The sequence below is a fragment of the Nelumbo nucifera genome, chromosome 2, assembly GCF_055504915.1.
Source record: "Nelumbo nucifera cultivar China Antique chromosome 2, China Antique-T2T, whole genome shotgun sequence".
NCBI lineage: Eukaryota > Viridiplantae > Streptophyta > Magnoliopsida > Proteales > Nelumbonaceae > Nelumbo > Nelumbo nucifera.
In genome coordinates, this window is record NC_142650.1 from 47,908,864 (window position 1) to 47,925,832 (window position 16,969).

General features: G+C 38.7%; 2 protein-coding genes across 3 annotated transcripts; one reads left to right on the top strand and one right to left on the bottom strand.

The window, feature by feature from the left end:
* Positions 1-437: 437 nt before the first annotated feature.
* On the bottom strand, positions 438-7,546 carry LOC104602495 (F-box/LRR-repeat protein 3-like). Of its 2 annotated transcripts, XM_010266208.3 has the most exons (8): positions 6,621-7,546; positions 5,249-5,374; positions 4,151-4,255; positions 3,455-3,848; positions 3,239-3,368; positions 1,889-2,183; positions 1,546-1,797; positions 438-881 (listed from the first exon to the last, which is right to left on the bottom strand). In XM_010266208.3, the coding sequence occupies exons 1-8, from the start codon at positions 7,257-7,259 to the stop codon at positions 834-836; spliced, it is 1,989 nt and encodes a 662-aa protein (XP_010264510.1). In that variant the 5' UTR covers positions 7,260-7,546; the 3' UTR covers positions 438-833. The 2 variants fall into 2 exon arrangements, with proteins under 2 accessions (XP_010264510.1, XP_010264511.1); XM_010266209.3 differs by lacking the exon at positions 438-881 and having other exon boundaries at positions 1,633-1,769.
* A 6,542-nt stretch (positions 7,547-14,088) lies between these two features.
* Positions 14,089-15,003, top strand: LOC148802180 (uncharacterized). Its single transcript, XM_088897838.1, has one exon. The coding sequence runs from the start codon at positions 14,089-14,091 to the stop codon at positions 15,001-15,003; it is 915 nt and encodes a 304-aa protein (XP_088753964.1).
* The last annotated feature ends 1,966 nt before the right edge of the window (positions 15,004-16,969 follow it).

Genomic DNA, 16,969 nt, shown 5'->3' on the forward strand with positions numbered 1-16,969 from the left:
GATTAATTTACTCATTTTTTGGGTACAAATTTGTATGTTTTGAATCCTGAGTTGATTGAATGGCACAGAAACCACTGTACAGCCTTAAGCCTTTTGCATCAATTTAAAACAAACAGAAAGAAAACAAAAAGGGGTTAAGAATCCACTTTGCATCATTAAACAAAAAAAAAGGGTATTTATGCAAAATACATATTTGTGTTTATTTGTGTTTGTATCGAAAATAAACAGACTTACAGTCAGTCAGAGGCACAAAGTTTGATGCCTGTTGGCCAGTTAAGCTCCATGGATCTATGCGACTTTTAAGGTCCATCCTTAAAATATTCAGTCCAAAATACATATTTTAAGCGAAGTCCAAATCCAATCACTCGTGGTTAAAATATTCAGTGCAATATGATCCAAACAAGAGTACAAAGTAAAAAGTGCCACAGCATTCGATATCAGGGATAGCTTTTTTTTTTTTTTTTTTTTTAAAATCTGGTTCAGAGGAACTGGTTTAAGATCCATCCACCCTCTGAATCATTCGAGGCCCTGAAACACTCCCTGTAAGGGCATATTGAGAAGCCCCCAATACGATACATATCGGCTGATATCAAAATTTTGAACCTTGATTCAAGGAATTAAAAGACCACCTTTTTTATGGATAACAGCCTTCTTCCTAAGATCCATTTCCAAATTCTTGAGAGAACAATGATTCAAGGCTTGCAAGTACAACTATAGAAAGAGGGAAACGACCAAAAATGGATAATGTAATGAATTGTCTCTTATATACAATTTGGATTAAACTCCAGCAAAATAATACACCATCCCCAATCCAAAGAAGAGCTTCAAATCTCTTATGGCATATCTTCCAACTGTAACTTCCAACCCTTTGAATTGTCAGCCTGTCAGTCATAAACGAAAGCCATCAGTGTCATCCAACGATCTTGGTTAATATTTAACAGGTTTTAGTTACTAAATTATCATATAAATATAAGTTTAATTCCACCTAAGACTACTGACTATTCAAAGGCCCCTATGGTCCAGATATTTGTAGAAAAAGTGACTTGAGATCTGATTCTTTAAAATTTTTCAGGAAACGATTTGTTTTTAAGCCGATTATACATACATACATATATACATATATATATATATATGTTATTATTGTTTCTTTTTGACATATTTGTGAAAACAGAAGTTATCGTAGTATTTACAATATGATTGACAATTAAATTTGGTTCAACTTTCACTTACCATATGATTAGGATGTATAAAAAAAAGAATCAAGGAATGCATACTAAGGCAAAAAATCTCAAGAATGACTCACAAGACAAAGCCTCAAGCAACATTGCAATCAGAAGTAATAGAAAATTTGAAATATCAGCAAGATGTAGTTTGTTTTTCCCCCAGCTACTTTTAGATCTACCACAATCTTTACACATAAGTTGGTGCTTGCAATTCAAATATGTAGAGGTAGCCATGATAACAAATTCATGTAAGAACCAAGGTGAAATTAAATGGACAAAATACACTGACAGATATTGTGTGGTAAAACTGTGTGATAAGTACCTGGAATGCTTTATCTCTCCAGTGAAACACACATCCACGGGCTTCAATGTGTTCACAAAGAGGTTTAGAGAGCAAGGGCTTAAAGGACGAATGGAGCTTTACTTTTGTAAGCCCACCACATGCCAGCAGGGCAGCTGCCAGACCATTTGCAGTCAAACCCCTCAAGTGCATCATGTTTATGCTTTGTAGGCAACTGATGCTTGCTAGTGCCAAGAGCCCTACGTCTGTTATCGAACAATATGACAAGTTTATCTACAAAAAATTAATTGAAAAGCTACTGTTTTAGTTGCCAAGTTTTAATATCAGTCTGTAGATTCCCAAGCAAGAATTGAACGAGAATTACCTGTCTGAGGTTTTGGGAGAAATGAGCAAGTGGAAGTATTCCAACATCATTGATATTGTGGCACTTTTTTATGTCTAGCTTGGTTAGTAGCCTACATCCCATGGCTATGGTTGAGAGACCCACAGATGAGATAGAAGGACATCCCCTAATTTCAAGTGTATTTAACCTTGAGCATTTTGACAATGATATCAATGAACTATCTGTAATATCTTTACAATAGGCCATATTAATCATCTCCAACCGAGGGCAGCCACGTGCAATTGCAGCAATGCCCAAATCAGTTATTCCTGCACATCTGAACAAAAGAATTGCAGTCAGGTATGTCTTGACCAGAATTCTGTGCCCATAAACACAAGCAAGCAATGGACAACTCCAGTTCATTTTCCAATAAAACCTTTAACCCTGATACCCATGCCATAAAACATAAATGTGCAATGAAAAGTTGTAAAGAAATACATAAGTAAGAAATACAAAACTGAAAATTCAAAATAAGGGTATAAATGAAATAAAGTATGTTTAGTTCATATGATACAGGGTTTTATTCAGCTCTATGTTGTATGAAAGAGCTAAACAAAAGAAAGTTATGAGAAAAATGGAATGGGACTGCCTTCATAGAATCCATATATTTGGTATGTGTTTGGTTCCGTGGGTGTTTATGGATGAGGTGTTTCTCAGATAAATGTTTAATTGAAAAACATAACATTAAATGTTTATTGTTTTTGTTGTTTGGTTGGGCATTTCATGGGTGTTTCAAGTAAAACCCCATAAAGCTATCTTCCACCTCAGCTTACAATGCTCCAGGTAAGCATTTCATTTCAATAAATGTTGGGGTGTTGGGAGAAACCAGAATTTGAAGTGCCCCTAATGCTTCATGCACATAAATCAAAGTGTTTCTGTTTTTAATGTTTATTTGATAAACATTGAAACCGAGCAGTGGTTTCATGCACAATAAATGCCAACACCTAAGTGGTGCTGATGTGGCAGCGTTTTTCCAATAAACACCCACAGAATTTAACATAACCTTGATTGTTCAAAATCCAGTGGAAAACATGGACAGCATATACATACAAGTGTAATGTTAAATCTTCAGTTTCTTCTTGTTGGAACTCCGTTACCAATTGCCATCTGTTGTTATTCCTAAAAAGTAGCCTATATTTTAAACCCATCCCCACATGCAACCACATGCATAAAATGCACACAAATCATTTGCCATCACTTCTACAAAATTGGCTTACACTCGTATTCGCACATATGTTAAACCCTCTTCCTTGAATATTGACATTTGATTTGTACTTCCATCTATATACATGCTTACTAAGTAATATTGACCTACTTGGTAGAGTTGCAAACCTGTACAGATCAAGCTCTATAAGCTTTGGGCAAGACATGCCAACATGGGTAAGCCCCTCATCAGTTATATTCAAACAAATGCCTATTTTTAAGCTGGAAAGTTCAGAACATCTTGAGATGGACTTGAGACCTGTGGAAAAATAAATAAATAAATAAGATGAATAAGCCACTAAGATACCATAATTATGGTATAGGCTGGGTAGGTATGGCTAAAACCTTCATCATCAATTTTGTTATCTGTAAGGTCCAGTTCTTCCAATAGATGACAACACTCTCCAATAGAAACGAAGGCTTCCTTTGGAATCAGGCTACAAGATTCCATTCTGAGGGAAATGAGTGAGGTGCATGAAGTTGTGATGTTGGCAATAGAGACATGAGTTATCTTGCGACAACATGTTATGTCTAGCTTCCTCAACTGTTTATGTTTTAACAAGAGGGAAGAGAGCCCTTCATCTGTCACTCCTGGGCACTTGCTTAAGCTCAGCTCCCTCAATGATGCACAGCAATTTCCAATAGCTTGTAGCCCAGTACATGTAACCATACACCCATCTAATTTGATCGAATGCAACTTTGAAAGTTTTTGCAATGCCGCAGCCAAAGCAGGTGTAACCTGAACCACAACCATGAGCAAATAATAAGCCATAAAAGGATTTCCCGAGGAAAGCATTAGCTGTTGGGGGCCAACAGCCTATGCTGTTGAGAGTGTTTTTGGGAATGCCACGTTACCATGAGAGTGGGTAAAATAGTAATTTCCCCTTATTTTATTGACCAAAAAGAAAGACATGGGTGTGAATAGGTGAACATGCCCAGCCCAAAAACGCTCTCAACAGCATATGCTGTTGGGCCTCAACAGCTAAAATTATCCCATTTCCTGAATAATCAAGGGAAAATGATATGAAACTGCAGACTTACAGGAGACCCATAGGCTAAAATAAGTTGGCGTAGATTTCTTGCTCCATTTGTTAGGGAAGACAAACCCACATGACCCACATTCTGACAACTCGCTATATTAAGTCTCTGTTACAAAAGGAAAATGGAAGGTTCTCTGAAAACAGACAATTTGGTATATGGAAACAAAGAGCAACTTTTTCTAAATCTTTGCAAATAGAACTTTATGTACAAATTATGAATTGTAAAACATTTATGCATCATGCATCATATATACCAAATGATAGACCCATGCATACAGCAATTTTGGATGTCCATATGAAATATAATACTAGTATGCCATGAATCAAATACTTCATTCTCTGTTAGGAACTTCAAACTAATACTAAATGTGCATTTGGAAGGCTCACAGATAAAACCCATTTTCTTTGAGTCTATAAGAAGCAAAGGGTATTTTGGAAAAATTTATCATGTGTTTATCCTGGTAGCACAGCTTTAAAAAGTTAAAGAAGACAGTGAGACATCTTAAGGCATATTAACTCTTCTATACCTGCAAAAGACAAAGTAACTCTTTATCTTTCCAATCTTTGTTGATAAGATGGGCTTGAAAATAGGGGTGCAAGTTGGGTACCCAAGTTGGAGCCAGGATCTCCCAAAAGAAAATACACTGCAAACACTCCCCATGAACATACATGTATGGGAAATATTCTTGATGTGCAGCTTCATGCTCTTCGTAGAGTTCTGGCTTTCATGAAATCTGGGCTCCCCAAGTTGAAGAATTTATACTATGTTGGGCCCAGGGTTTGAGGCCAGTCCCATTCAAATTTTGACAAATTTTCAACCTGAGCCTGCCCAGGTTGCACCCTACTTGAAAACACAACCAGTAATCTATGTAATTAACCATGTTTTGCCTAGTTTTTGTTAAAGAAATGGCAATTGGTGCTATCAATATACTTCATTGTAATTGCTTGAAAATTGTACAAAGCCCAAGTCACTCAACTAGTGGAAACTGAAATTTCTTAATATTGTACTCACAGAAGAGGCAATCTTCAAGATATAAATGATCAGATATTTCTCTTTAAAACCATAGTAATGATAAATTCATTTGCATATTATAAGTACCTCCACTGATGGGCACCCTCTACTGAAGGTTGCAATGCCTTCATCATCAATACCAAAGCATCCCACAAGAACCAAATCCTCTAAATATTGTAATTGCAAGATAGATGGCAAGCTTTTGTTTGTGATCTGCAACATAAAGAATTTCATTTTGATGAGGTATTTCCCACAAGGCCACAACGCATTCAAAAGGGAACAAGATAAAAAGAGAAATATTTCTTGGTAAACAGATGTAACAGAAGAAACAATATAAAGAAATCTTAAGGATGCAGACCGAGAGTATTCAGGTAATTGAAAGAAACGCAAATACCATTCCTTTAACAAATCTAACCAAATTGAGCATCTAACATGTAGATCTATCATTTTGATTCAGGAATACACATTTAACTTTAAATGTGTTTCATGGACACACACGAGAATCAGAATATGATGCATTTCTAGGAGTTTGACTCAACAAGAAAAAACAAGGATACACAGAATCCATATTTTTTCAAGTTCTAACATTATACACCTGTAAATAAGGTATAGAACTTTATCATTGGTTTTTTATCGTTTATTTTGTTACTAAATTTATCTTTGTTATTTAATAATGGTTGTCATTAATTGTCTATATTACCTATTCATTTATATCAAATAAGCAAGTAGACAAAAGGAAAGTGCTATATTGAAGTGTCCATCAAGAATCCAATGGAGTGTCAGAATCCAACATGTGTCCGCTTCAGCCACTTAGGAGAGTGACGAGAGTCCATACAATACTCCTTTAAATCCATGAACTGCATTGTGGATTTCAGCTTTCAGTTTCCTAAGTACAGATCTAGAATTAACGAGATAGCGTTTCAGCCACAGGGAAGTGCAAATCTATTGAAAGATCATTAGCACTTGTGGAGTTGTGGGTCACCATGTTCAATCCCTTCTTCAGCATTCAACCTCTACTAGTTTTAATTAGGATAAAAATTAGCTGATCTAGCAGTCTTAACAGAATAAGTTCATAGTCTACAAAATCAGGAAATCAAAGTCAAGAGAGTGCGCTATATCCGTAGGGTTAATGCCATCAATTAAGAAATCGAACTAAGTGGAGTATATTCCTAATCATCTAGGAAAAAAACAAATCAACTACGTTCAGTTCAGCATATGCAGAATAGAACAATAACGCGGAGCAATATAGAATGCAAAAGCAGAAAACAAAAGCAAACAGATAATTAATAAAAAAAAAAAAGAATAAAAGCCATCACCAAGTGATATTTCCATTCAATAATAATACAAAAAAAAGAAATCCTATTTTCTGTGAAAAGGATATGAACAGAGAAGCAAGCAGCATTGCTAAATGATAGCTTAGAAAGGAAGCCGATGAAGAAAAGAGGTATTAGTGTATTACCGGTACGTAAGAGAGATCTAAACTGCGGATATCCTTGCATTTGACAGCGAGTAAACCAACACCAAAATCAGTGACACCCAAACACCACTTGAGGTTGATAACCCTGAGCTTCCTACATCCAACCGCAATACACCCAATCCCTGAGTCCGAAATTGATTTACACCTGGCCAGGCTCAGCTTCTCCAAATTCTTCGCCGCTGCAATTGCCACGGCAGCAGAATCCGTCAGCTCCGTTCCATTGGACAGATCGATCTCGAGCAAGGACGAGCAATTCAGAACCAAATTGGCGAGGCCCACATGAGAGAAGAATTTAGATCTGGAGAGGTCAATGGAGTGCAAAGTGAATTTACAGAGAGCTGAGACCACGATGAGGGTATTGTCCGTTATGCGAGGGCATAGAGAGAGATCGAGATGCGTAATGCAAGGATATCGGTTAAGAATCGCGGTAAGAAGCTCGGAGCGGAGAGGTTTGAGAGTCTTCCGGTGTCGAGATTCGGCGATGTAGAAGGATTTGCAGACTAGAGCGAAGGATTTCTTGTCGAGAGGGTTCTCGTCGAGGCAATCGAGAATCGTGAAGAGAATTTCTTCCGAAAGGAATTCGAAAGGGTTGAAACATTCAACTGGTTTCTGCCGTTTCATGGATCCAAGCTTCTTTTTTCCCAAAAAGATTCTCCGGAAGGCTAGATTTAAGAACCCGAAAACTTGAACGCCTGAATTGTAGTTTTTTCTTCTAGGATTGATGAAACATAACCATAGGAATGAAGAATGCTGGATGAGGAGGACGAAGAAGAAAAATTGATCGAAAAGGAAAAATTTTTGAAGATATTGAAATGGGATTCTTTAGGTTGTTAACCGAAAACAGAAATACAGTATTGCTCTGGTTGGTGGCTTGGTGCAGTTCGGAACTTCGGATGGATGGAGTGACTGGCGAGGAAGAAGAAGTTGTAGATTTTAAAATTACTGAAAGAGCCCTTTTATACTTGCAAAGACGAAATCGTCCCTTACTTGGTAAAAAATGACGATTTCCCGGGAACTTGACGCGCAATAATGGTGGGAAATGATGTCTCGATATCAATCATGGATTTCGATCTGATTCAAAGAGGAAAGGTGGACTTTCAGTCTCAGCTGAGGAAGGCTGTCTGGGTTCGCCAGATCGGAATCTAGTTAGGACTTAGGAGCTGTATGGCAATATATATGATGGTTTGTCCAGTTCACCCATGTGCGAGCATGTTTGAGGGGAATTGGTCATTTAAGGATAAGATTAGGGTGTTTAAGACATTTTGAAGAAACAAAGTTCTCCGTACGTGAAAGGACGCGGAATTAACGGGGTACGTCTAGTACTAGGGGTGGGGGGTGTGGAAAAGTCAAGAGTCAGAGTCGTTTTCTTTCTTCTTTTTTGTTATTTGTTAATGCCTTTTTATCTTTCTGTATTTATTATATTTATTTATGTGAATGAATGTAGAGTGGCTAGACTATCTCCATTTGGTGGAGGATCATTTGAGGAAGGACAGATCCAAGTGAAGACGGTACGAACGAACGCTATAGTAATTATATTTTGAAAATTTCTTTTATTATATCCCACTTGTCCTTATCGAAAGGTTAGTGCACTCGCTGTTGCTTGTTGGTTTGGAAATGGAAATATGGTACTTTCGAGATTCGTGAATCGGATCGGAAAAACTTACCATTATCGCTCCAACAAATATTCCAATCCAACAACACATTACGCTTTGGTTTTTTAACAAGTTTTTGTTAATCACCCCCCAAACAAGTCCTTCTTTTGGTACTTGTAACTTTTTCAACAACATAAGGTGGTTATTTCGAATCTGCGTTTCTATTAGGCCTATCCAGTTAACATGCCAAACTCAGTTGATCGGGTTTACCATGCTTATGATTTATAAATTGAATTCTTTTTTTTTTTTTTCTTTTTACAACACTTACGAATTGAACCTTCAAAGTAAAAGAAAAAAAAAAAACACTATGAATTTGACTTTGCAACCCCATAGCGTCAGTTTGGGAGCACTTAACTGGATAAATAACTGTTTATCCTAATAAACGCTTATAAGTGTCTAGTAAAAAATTTCTTAAGTATTTTGAAAATTATATGGCGGGCCAAGATGGGTTAAAAATAGGGATTATACCTGATTAGAGCAACTTTTGGACTTTAGTATCAATAAAAATAATACTTTTATTATAATTTCTTAAAAAAAAATCAAATAAGAGCAAAAGCATTGTTCATCTTTTTCTTTTTGCAAAACATTTATTAGTGCTGCCACCTCTAGCAATGTTATGTGCCTTAGGAGAACTCACCCCTAAAAGCTAGTTGTTAAAGGGAGGGAACCTATACACATATACACCCCATAACAACATCCCATACTACCGATGTGGGATCAATAGATCGTAACATTCCACCACACTCTGCAGTCCCGATGCTCATGCAGGTTGGTTTTGCACTAGTCCACCTAGTTCCGGCCGAACACTGCAATATCGACATCACTACCTGCGCCGCACGATTGCAACTAGGAGGCATAGTGTAGGCTCTAATACCATTTGTTATGTGCCTTAGGAGAATTCACTCCTAAAAGCTAGCTGTTAGAGGGAGGGAACCCAGACACATACACCCCGCAACAGCATCCCATAGTTTAATTTGGAAGGAATTGTATTGTTATAATTAGTACAATGCTAACATACCCTTGAAGAGCTCCCTTGTGAGTCCGCCCGTGTCTGGAATTAAAAGACAAAATGTCGGCACCCCTCCAGGCGTACGCATTACCGGAAATGTCCTCCAGCTTCAGAATTCTCCTCCCCTGCACCGCGTCTATGTCCACCAAATATGGAGCTCTGTAGAACGATACAGACACTCCGTATTCCTATCATCGAGAAATATGATCTGGATTAAAGATCTCCATGCCATTCTCCCTATTAATGGTTTCACAGTCCCAGGTGATATTTTCGTTGTTCTGTGGTGGTGATGTTCATTTTTAGGAAACCTATAATCATCTTAGCATCTCCTTCAGTTCACACATTGTTCCACCTAGACTTCTTTCCTATAATTAATATGAGCCTCGCTAGCTATTAGTGCATTTGCCATAATGTTGATCCAAACCAAACCCACTACTAAGCAACGTCTTCTTTGCCTCTTAAAGCATCAAAGTTAATTTTAAAAGTGTCCTAAATTGGTGATTTTCATTGAGCTCATCTAATATGTATGGAGTTTCTTTCATTGCCCTTGTCATTACTATTCTGTTAGTTAAATAAAGGGAATATTTTCATGTAATTGACATATAGCCCGCCCCCCAGGAAAAAAAGTTGCAACTCGTCTCATGAATCCATTATTTGAGGAGGAATTTTAAGTGGCCTTTTTCTGCTATTAAGGCTCTAGGGTGAGATACATGGTAGATCTACCCAAAGCTTTGGTTTTAATCCCTAAGCACAACTATCCATTAGAGGTGAGCCATTACAAAGCCTATGAACTTAAACAAATTTCCTATTCCTTGTGAAGTGTTTAATTCAAACGCTCAAGTCCTATTTGATGGACTTGGTAGACTTGTATCAAGTAGCATTTGTAGAAGGGAGAAGCATCAATGGCAATATTGTAATGGAAAATGAAGCTTTCCACTTCCTCAAGCATCATAACAAAGGTAGGACTTTTTACATGGCCATCAAGCTTCACTTCAAGAAGGCCAATGATAAGCTCCATTGGGAGTTTGTGATGTAAGTGATGGAAAGGATGAGCTTCCCTATCCAATGGAAAGATTTGATCTACTAGTATGTGTCAATGGTGGAGTTGCAATTAATTCTCAATGAATGTTTCGAGAGGGCGACTCAACCAAAGGCAGGGATCTGCCAAGGGAACCCCCTATCGCTATGCACTTTCATCTTAACTAACCAAGCATTAGCCTTAGCAATCCAATTGGAATCAAACAAAGGCAGACTTTAGGGGCTTAAAATTAAAAGAGGAGCCCCTTTCTAACTCACCTCTTCTTTGCAGATGATATTCTACTCTTTCTAAATGTTCATCTCAACAATTGCCTCTACATCAAGAAACTATATTCCAAGACTATTGCTCAATATTAGGTCATCAAATCAGCCTCTAAAAGTTAGAAATATACTTCAATGCTAACACTCCTCCCCAACTAAGAAGACTACTTTCTCGCACTCTACAAATCCTGATGGCGCCCAAGGCAAAAAAACTATTATGGTTTTCCTACCCATATCATTTGAAAAAAATGGAATTATTTCAATATCATTTGAAGACAAAGTGCACTCAAGGATTCAAGGCTAAAATTGTACCTACTTCTCTCTCTCTCTCATGCCAAGAAGGAGATTCAAAGCAAAAACAATGGTGGGTTAGTTGGAAGAACTTGTGCTGAAACATTGTGGCATGACACTTATTTCATAGTGAAGGCAATAGATGAACGGATCTACTTCAAGGTATCCACTACCAAGTCCAATCCTTCCTTTTTTTTTGTCCAACCTAAGGGCAACTAGTTGTGGTGTTGGAAGAGAATATGCCATGACTTGTCCCTTCTTTGCAAAGGGATCATTTGGAGGGTTGGTAAAGGATTCAAAACAAATAGTTTAGAAGGATGTTCGACTTCCCATGCTCCCATGTGGAAAAATTTTCTCTCCTAGGGCCACAAATTACCATGTTACTTATTAGGTCTAGGACCTGATGAATTTAAACTCATTGAACTGGTGTAAGGTGATGGTGAGAATGGTCTTAGTCCTAAAGTTGAGAAGGAAGAAAGCAGTAAGAGAAAGGGAGGATTAGGGTTTTGGGAGCTCAGTAATGTGCTACAACAGAATGGAAAATATATTCAGAGCTCCCCTCCCTTCCTCAAGGGAAGGGTTCTTTATTTATAGTGAAGAAACCACGCATTCTTGCATGGAACAAGAAGTTTTAGAATATTCTCAAGGCAATTAAGCACAAGTCCCTAATCTAATTTAACAGGGATGCATGTCGGATCGAAAAGTGGAGACCAACTATCGGACTGTGCAGGCTATCATTGTCACCCCTTCTTGAGATCTCACCATGTATCTCTCCATGGACTGTGCATGTTGTATGGAGGATGTACGCCTCATGTTTGCGGGCTTATCTAAGGAGGGGATGAAAAGATCTGCCATGGGTGTAAGGGCATGCCACAGTTGGTAATTGAATGCTCGTTTTATTTTGTGATCAATTCGTGGGCGGTGGTCCGTGATACTATTGTAGCAATACATAGGTTCATCATCTTACAACTAGAACAACCACTATAATTACTACAAGGCCTTTTCTCACTAGATGAGGTGATTCCTATATTCAATCAATTCCTCTGAGTAAAGGTGGTAGAGATGATAGTTAATTTGGTGATTTACAAAACATGAACAATACTTTATTAAATATGGTTACCATTTGTCTTGGAAGGAGGAAAATGATCACCATCAAGGCGACATTTTTTTTTTTTGAAGCCCAAAAGCTAGAAACAGTCAACTTGAAGTTATAGATCACCCCTAGAAGATTTTTAATGAAAGATGGGGGGAGGACCAAGAAATTGTTCGAGTACAAGAGAGGGAAAATCTAGCTAGACGGTGAGCAACCTAATTACAATTTCTTGGACTGTGACTAAAAACACAGTTATTTAGCTGATGGGAGAGCCTCTTGCATTCTGCAATCACTGTTCTCCACCAACAAGAGGTCGATGATAGGTTTAGCATCACTTTCAATAACTGTGATTGACAGGTTTAGAGAGAGGGCCATTCTTAAACCTTCCAAGAGATCATAGGCTTCCGCTACCTGTGCTAGCAATGGTCTAAAGGAGCACTGGCAAAGATACAGGTACCCCGATCACCTCTAATGACAATTATTGCTCCAGAGCGTGAATGGGCGACTACGCCATCAACGTTAATTTTGACTGACCCGGACTGCTTGAATGCATATCGATGATTCAACAATTTTGATTGATATACTATCAAATGTGGTATCTCAAAATGTTTCACCGTGGCTAGCTTTGTTTTCACCCATGGGAAGCTAATCATGACTCACTAAATCACTGAGAGAGTGCATAGCTGTCCTTTTATCTTGTTGCTTCAAACCATTGATGTTATCACGAATTCAGATTAACTAAGTGCACTGGCTGTTCAGCTGGTTGTGAAACCAGTGATAATGTTCCAATGTATAGAAGAGTCCCAAGTCCACTCAGCTACTATGACACTTATCACATATTATCTACACCATAGCATACTCCCACTTGTTATGTACCTTCTTATCACTTATCTCTTTGTAAACTTATCTTCTGGATTCCTTGTAAATTACAAACTCTATGAGTTATTATAAATACAACAACTAGCCCAACCGTAAGGACATCTGGGCTTTTCTTCAAACTATCTGTTTATTGTTTTATGGTATCAGAGCCAATATAGCAACGATGAGTTCCTCAAACATTGCCTCTAGCATTTCTTCAAACCCATCCACCACAATCTCATCTAGTTTGTTGAGTATACCCAGCACATATCAAGTCCCCAATATCAGTCATTGTATTCCAGTCAAACTTACTAGAGATTATTACTTGGTATGGAAGGCTCTAATCCTTCTTGTTCTCAGAACCCATCATCTGATGGGGTTCATTGATGGAACTGAAAAGACTTCGCAAAAGATGATAGAGAATCCGGATCGCCCAGGAACTCAATTACTAAATCCAAGTTACATGTTAGGATAAGGAGTCCGATCAGTGTATTATCTTGTTTGTATATATCTTCTTATCTTTTCCTTATCATGAATAGTTCAGATAGGGTAGGAAAGATATGTTTGAGTCCTTGTAAACTTAGGAGTTCTAGTTGCCATAAGATTAGGAGGTTTGGTGGTTGTATTCATGTGTATATATATTTGAATTCTCAATGAATAAAAGACAGAAAAGAATACACTAGAAAAGCTCTGGTATTACATGGTATCAGAGCCATGAAACAGGAGCAAGAGGTCTGCGTTCCAAGACCTCTGGAGATCAGTGGCGGCAGTAATGATTGTTCGGCGCCAGCAAAGGACCAGCTTTGCACTCCAGATTCAGTTTGGCAGCAACGATTGTTCGGCGCCGGCAAAGGACAAGCTTTGCACTCCAGATTCAGTTCGGCACTGTGTTTTTCACAGAGTTCTTCCGATCTTTGCCTTCGGTCTTCTCTTGGACGGTTCTTCTTGTGCGAGTAACAGAGAACTCGTTCTCCTTCTACAGAAGTTCAGATCTTCGCCTTCAGTTTTCTCTTGGACGGTTCTTCTTGTGCAAGTAACAGAGAACTCGGTCTCCTTCTACAGAAGTTCTGACCTTCGCCTTCGGTCTTCTCTTGGACTGTTCTTCTTGTGCGAGTAACAGAGAACTCGGGGGTTCGTTCTCGAACGCATTGATTTTTGACAAGTCTCCAGTAGGTTTTAGGGAGATCCTGAGATCGGTTCTTTGTTTCTGGTGGCACCAATTGTGGGCTTTCAGACACAATAGTCGGCATGACTGAAAACAGAGAAAAAGAGCAGGGCGGCAATCAATGGACAAGGAACGTGATCTCGCCCTACCTTCTATCAACCAATGACAATCTAGGTAGCATTATCACACAGATCCAGCTTAGAGGCGACAACTATGATGAATGGGCTCGATCGATAAGAACGGCGCTGCGAGCCAAGAAGAAATTCAGCTTCATCGATGGATCGGTGAAACAACCTTCAGACGATTCAACGAAATTGGAAGATCGGTGGATGGTGAATTTCATGCTTGTGTCATGGATTCTGAATACAATTGAATCTAATTTGCGTTCAACCGTAACGTACATTGAGATTACGAAGACGCTCTGGGACGACATAAATGAGCGATTCTCTGTTGGTAATGGACCACAAGTTCAACAACTCAAATCAGAACTGGCGAATTGCAAACAAAGGGGTATGACGATTCTGAATTACTATGGAAAACTCAAGATGATTTGGGAGGAATTGGGAAATTATGAGCAATATCCCACTTGTCAATGTGGTAAGTGCAGCTGCGACATAAGCAGGGCATGGGATAAGAAGCGAGATGAAGAGAAACTTCATCAATTTTTGATGGGGCTAGATGACATGGTCTATGGAGGTGTGCGTTCGCATATACTGAGTACAGAACCCTTGCCAAGTTTGAATCGAGCCTATGCCATAGTGATTCAAGAGGAGCAAGTTCAAACCATGACTTGCGCAAAGGAAGAGAAGACTGAAGCTGTGGCCTTCGCAGCCCACGCAGGGAAGAGGCAAAGTGAAGGCAGAGACAAGAACGTGGTATGTACTCACTACAACAAGGCAGGCCACGATGCAGAGTCTTATTTCCAACTGATCGGCCAAAAAATAATGCCTGTGGAACAGGCCGAGGGCGTGGTGGACAGAAACAAGGAGAAGGGGTAAGAGGAAAAGGTCGTGGCGACCAAGTCAAGGCCAATACAGCCAAAGCCTCTGCACAAGGCAATGCGTCTCAAGGAGAATCAATGGATGCAGCCAAAACTGGGTTAAATGGACTGAGTAGTGAGCAGTGGAACATGTTACTCAACCTTTTGAACACACAGAAAGAGGGGAGTCAACGACTAAGTGGTAAGCAAAAATTGTCAGAATGGATAATAGACATAGGGGCCTCTCATCATATGATAGGAAGCCTCGAGTCGATGAGAGACATAAAGAATGTCATTCCGTGCTCTATCGAGCTACCAGACGGGAAAGTGACAATAGTAGAGAAAGAAGGCATAGTTGCACTAGACGATCATCTGAAACTGACTAGTGTTTTGTATGTGCCTAGTTTGAATTGCAATTTACTTTTTGTATCGCAATTGATTGAGGAATCGAATTGTATTGTCCAGTTCACTAATAAATTCTGTGTGATATAGGACCGTACTACGAGGATGCTGATTGGAGTGGGTGAACTGCGAGAGGGACTCTATTATTTCCGGAGTATTGCATCAATAAGAGCATTGAAGACTACAGAGAGTAGAACGTGTGATATTTGGCATCAAAGGTTAGGGCATCATTCTTATAGAATTGTTAAGTTGTTGCCTTTTATTAGTACTAAGAATAATAATGATGACATTATTAAGGGTTGTGATGTATGCTTCTGAGCTAAACAATGTCAAGAAGCGTTTGTTTATAGTAATAATAAAGCATCCGATATTTTTGAGTTAATTCATTGTGATTCGTGGGGTCCTTATAGAACTGCAACTTCTTGTGGTGCTCATTATTTCTTGACCATAGTAGACGATTTTTCTAGAGGCGTTTGGATTTATCTTCTGGTTGATAAGACGGAAGTGGGACGAGTTCTTCGAAATTTTTTTGCTATGGTTCAAAGGCAATTTAACAAACCTGTAAAGGTGATCCGTACTGATAATGGGACTGAGTTTGTTTGCTTGGCTAGTTATTTTGCTGAAAATGGTATTATTCATCAAACCACTTGTGTCGGGACCTCTCAATAAAATGGGAGGATTGAACGCAAGCACCACCACATACTCAATGTTGCCCGAGCCCTGCGCTTTTGAGCAAGTTTGCCTATTGATTTTTGGGGGAATGTGTCCAGACCGCATGTTATTTGATCAATCGGACACCGTCCATTCTGTTCAAGGGAAAGACTCCCTATGAAATGTTATTTGGGCATCTTTCCCTTCAACATGGACATGTTGGGTATCCTTTCGGACACCGCATGATTGTGCGCATATGCTAACAAGTTAAATAAAATAGCAGTCTAATGGATTAAAAGAGATTAATTTTTTTGTAGAATGTGGTCATGGTTTTCTGTAGCTTGTCCTTTGCATGGACCGGATATGGCAAATGGTGGAGAATTTTGTACGAAAAGCAAAGTAGGTAAAGAATAGAACAGGGCAATTTTCAACAGTAATGGCTACATAGAAATCATACATGGATGGAGAGGTAAATACCCAAGTGGGCTCTACCTATGACAGACAACTTTGGCACCACCTACCTAACAAGTCAAAGGGCCAAAGCAACTTGTGAAAAAGGGTTATGGCTTTTCAAATTGAAGTTTTAATGGCTTTGTTGATTGAGACTCATAGTAGATCTAAGATGAAGAAAATTTTAACAGTGGTTATTTTGGAACAAGGTTCCTAATGGACTCATGTAAACAACCAACCTATTTTTGCCTTGTCAAGTGATCATCCCTCCCATCTAGACTGCTGAAATTTGTCTCCTTGCAGAAGGTGAAGAAGATAAAGCATGTTTGGCCCCAATCCTGTCAAAAAGTAACCTCTTTAGTAAAATAATTGTTTTCAATTTCAACATCTGAAGATGAAAGAGGACAAAATGGCTGGCTGGTTCATTGTCACTCTAATCCATTTTTTCATTTAGAATAATATAAGAGCTCATGAGGCATAAG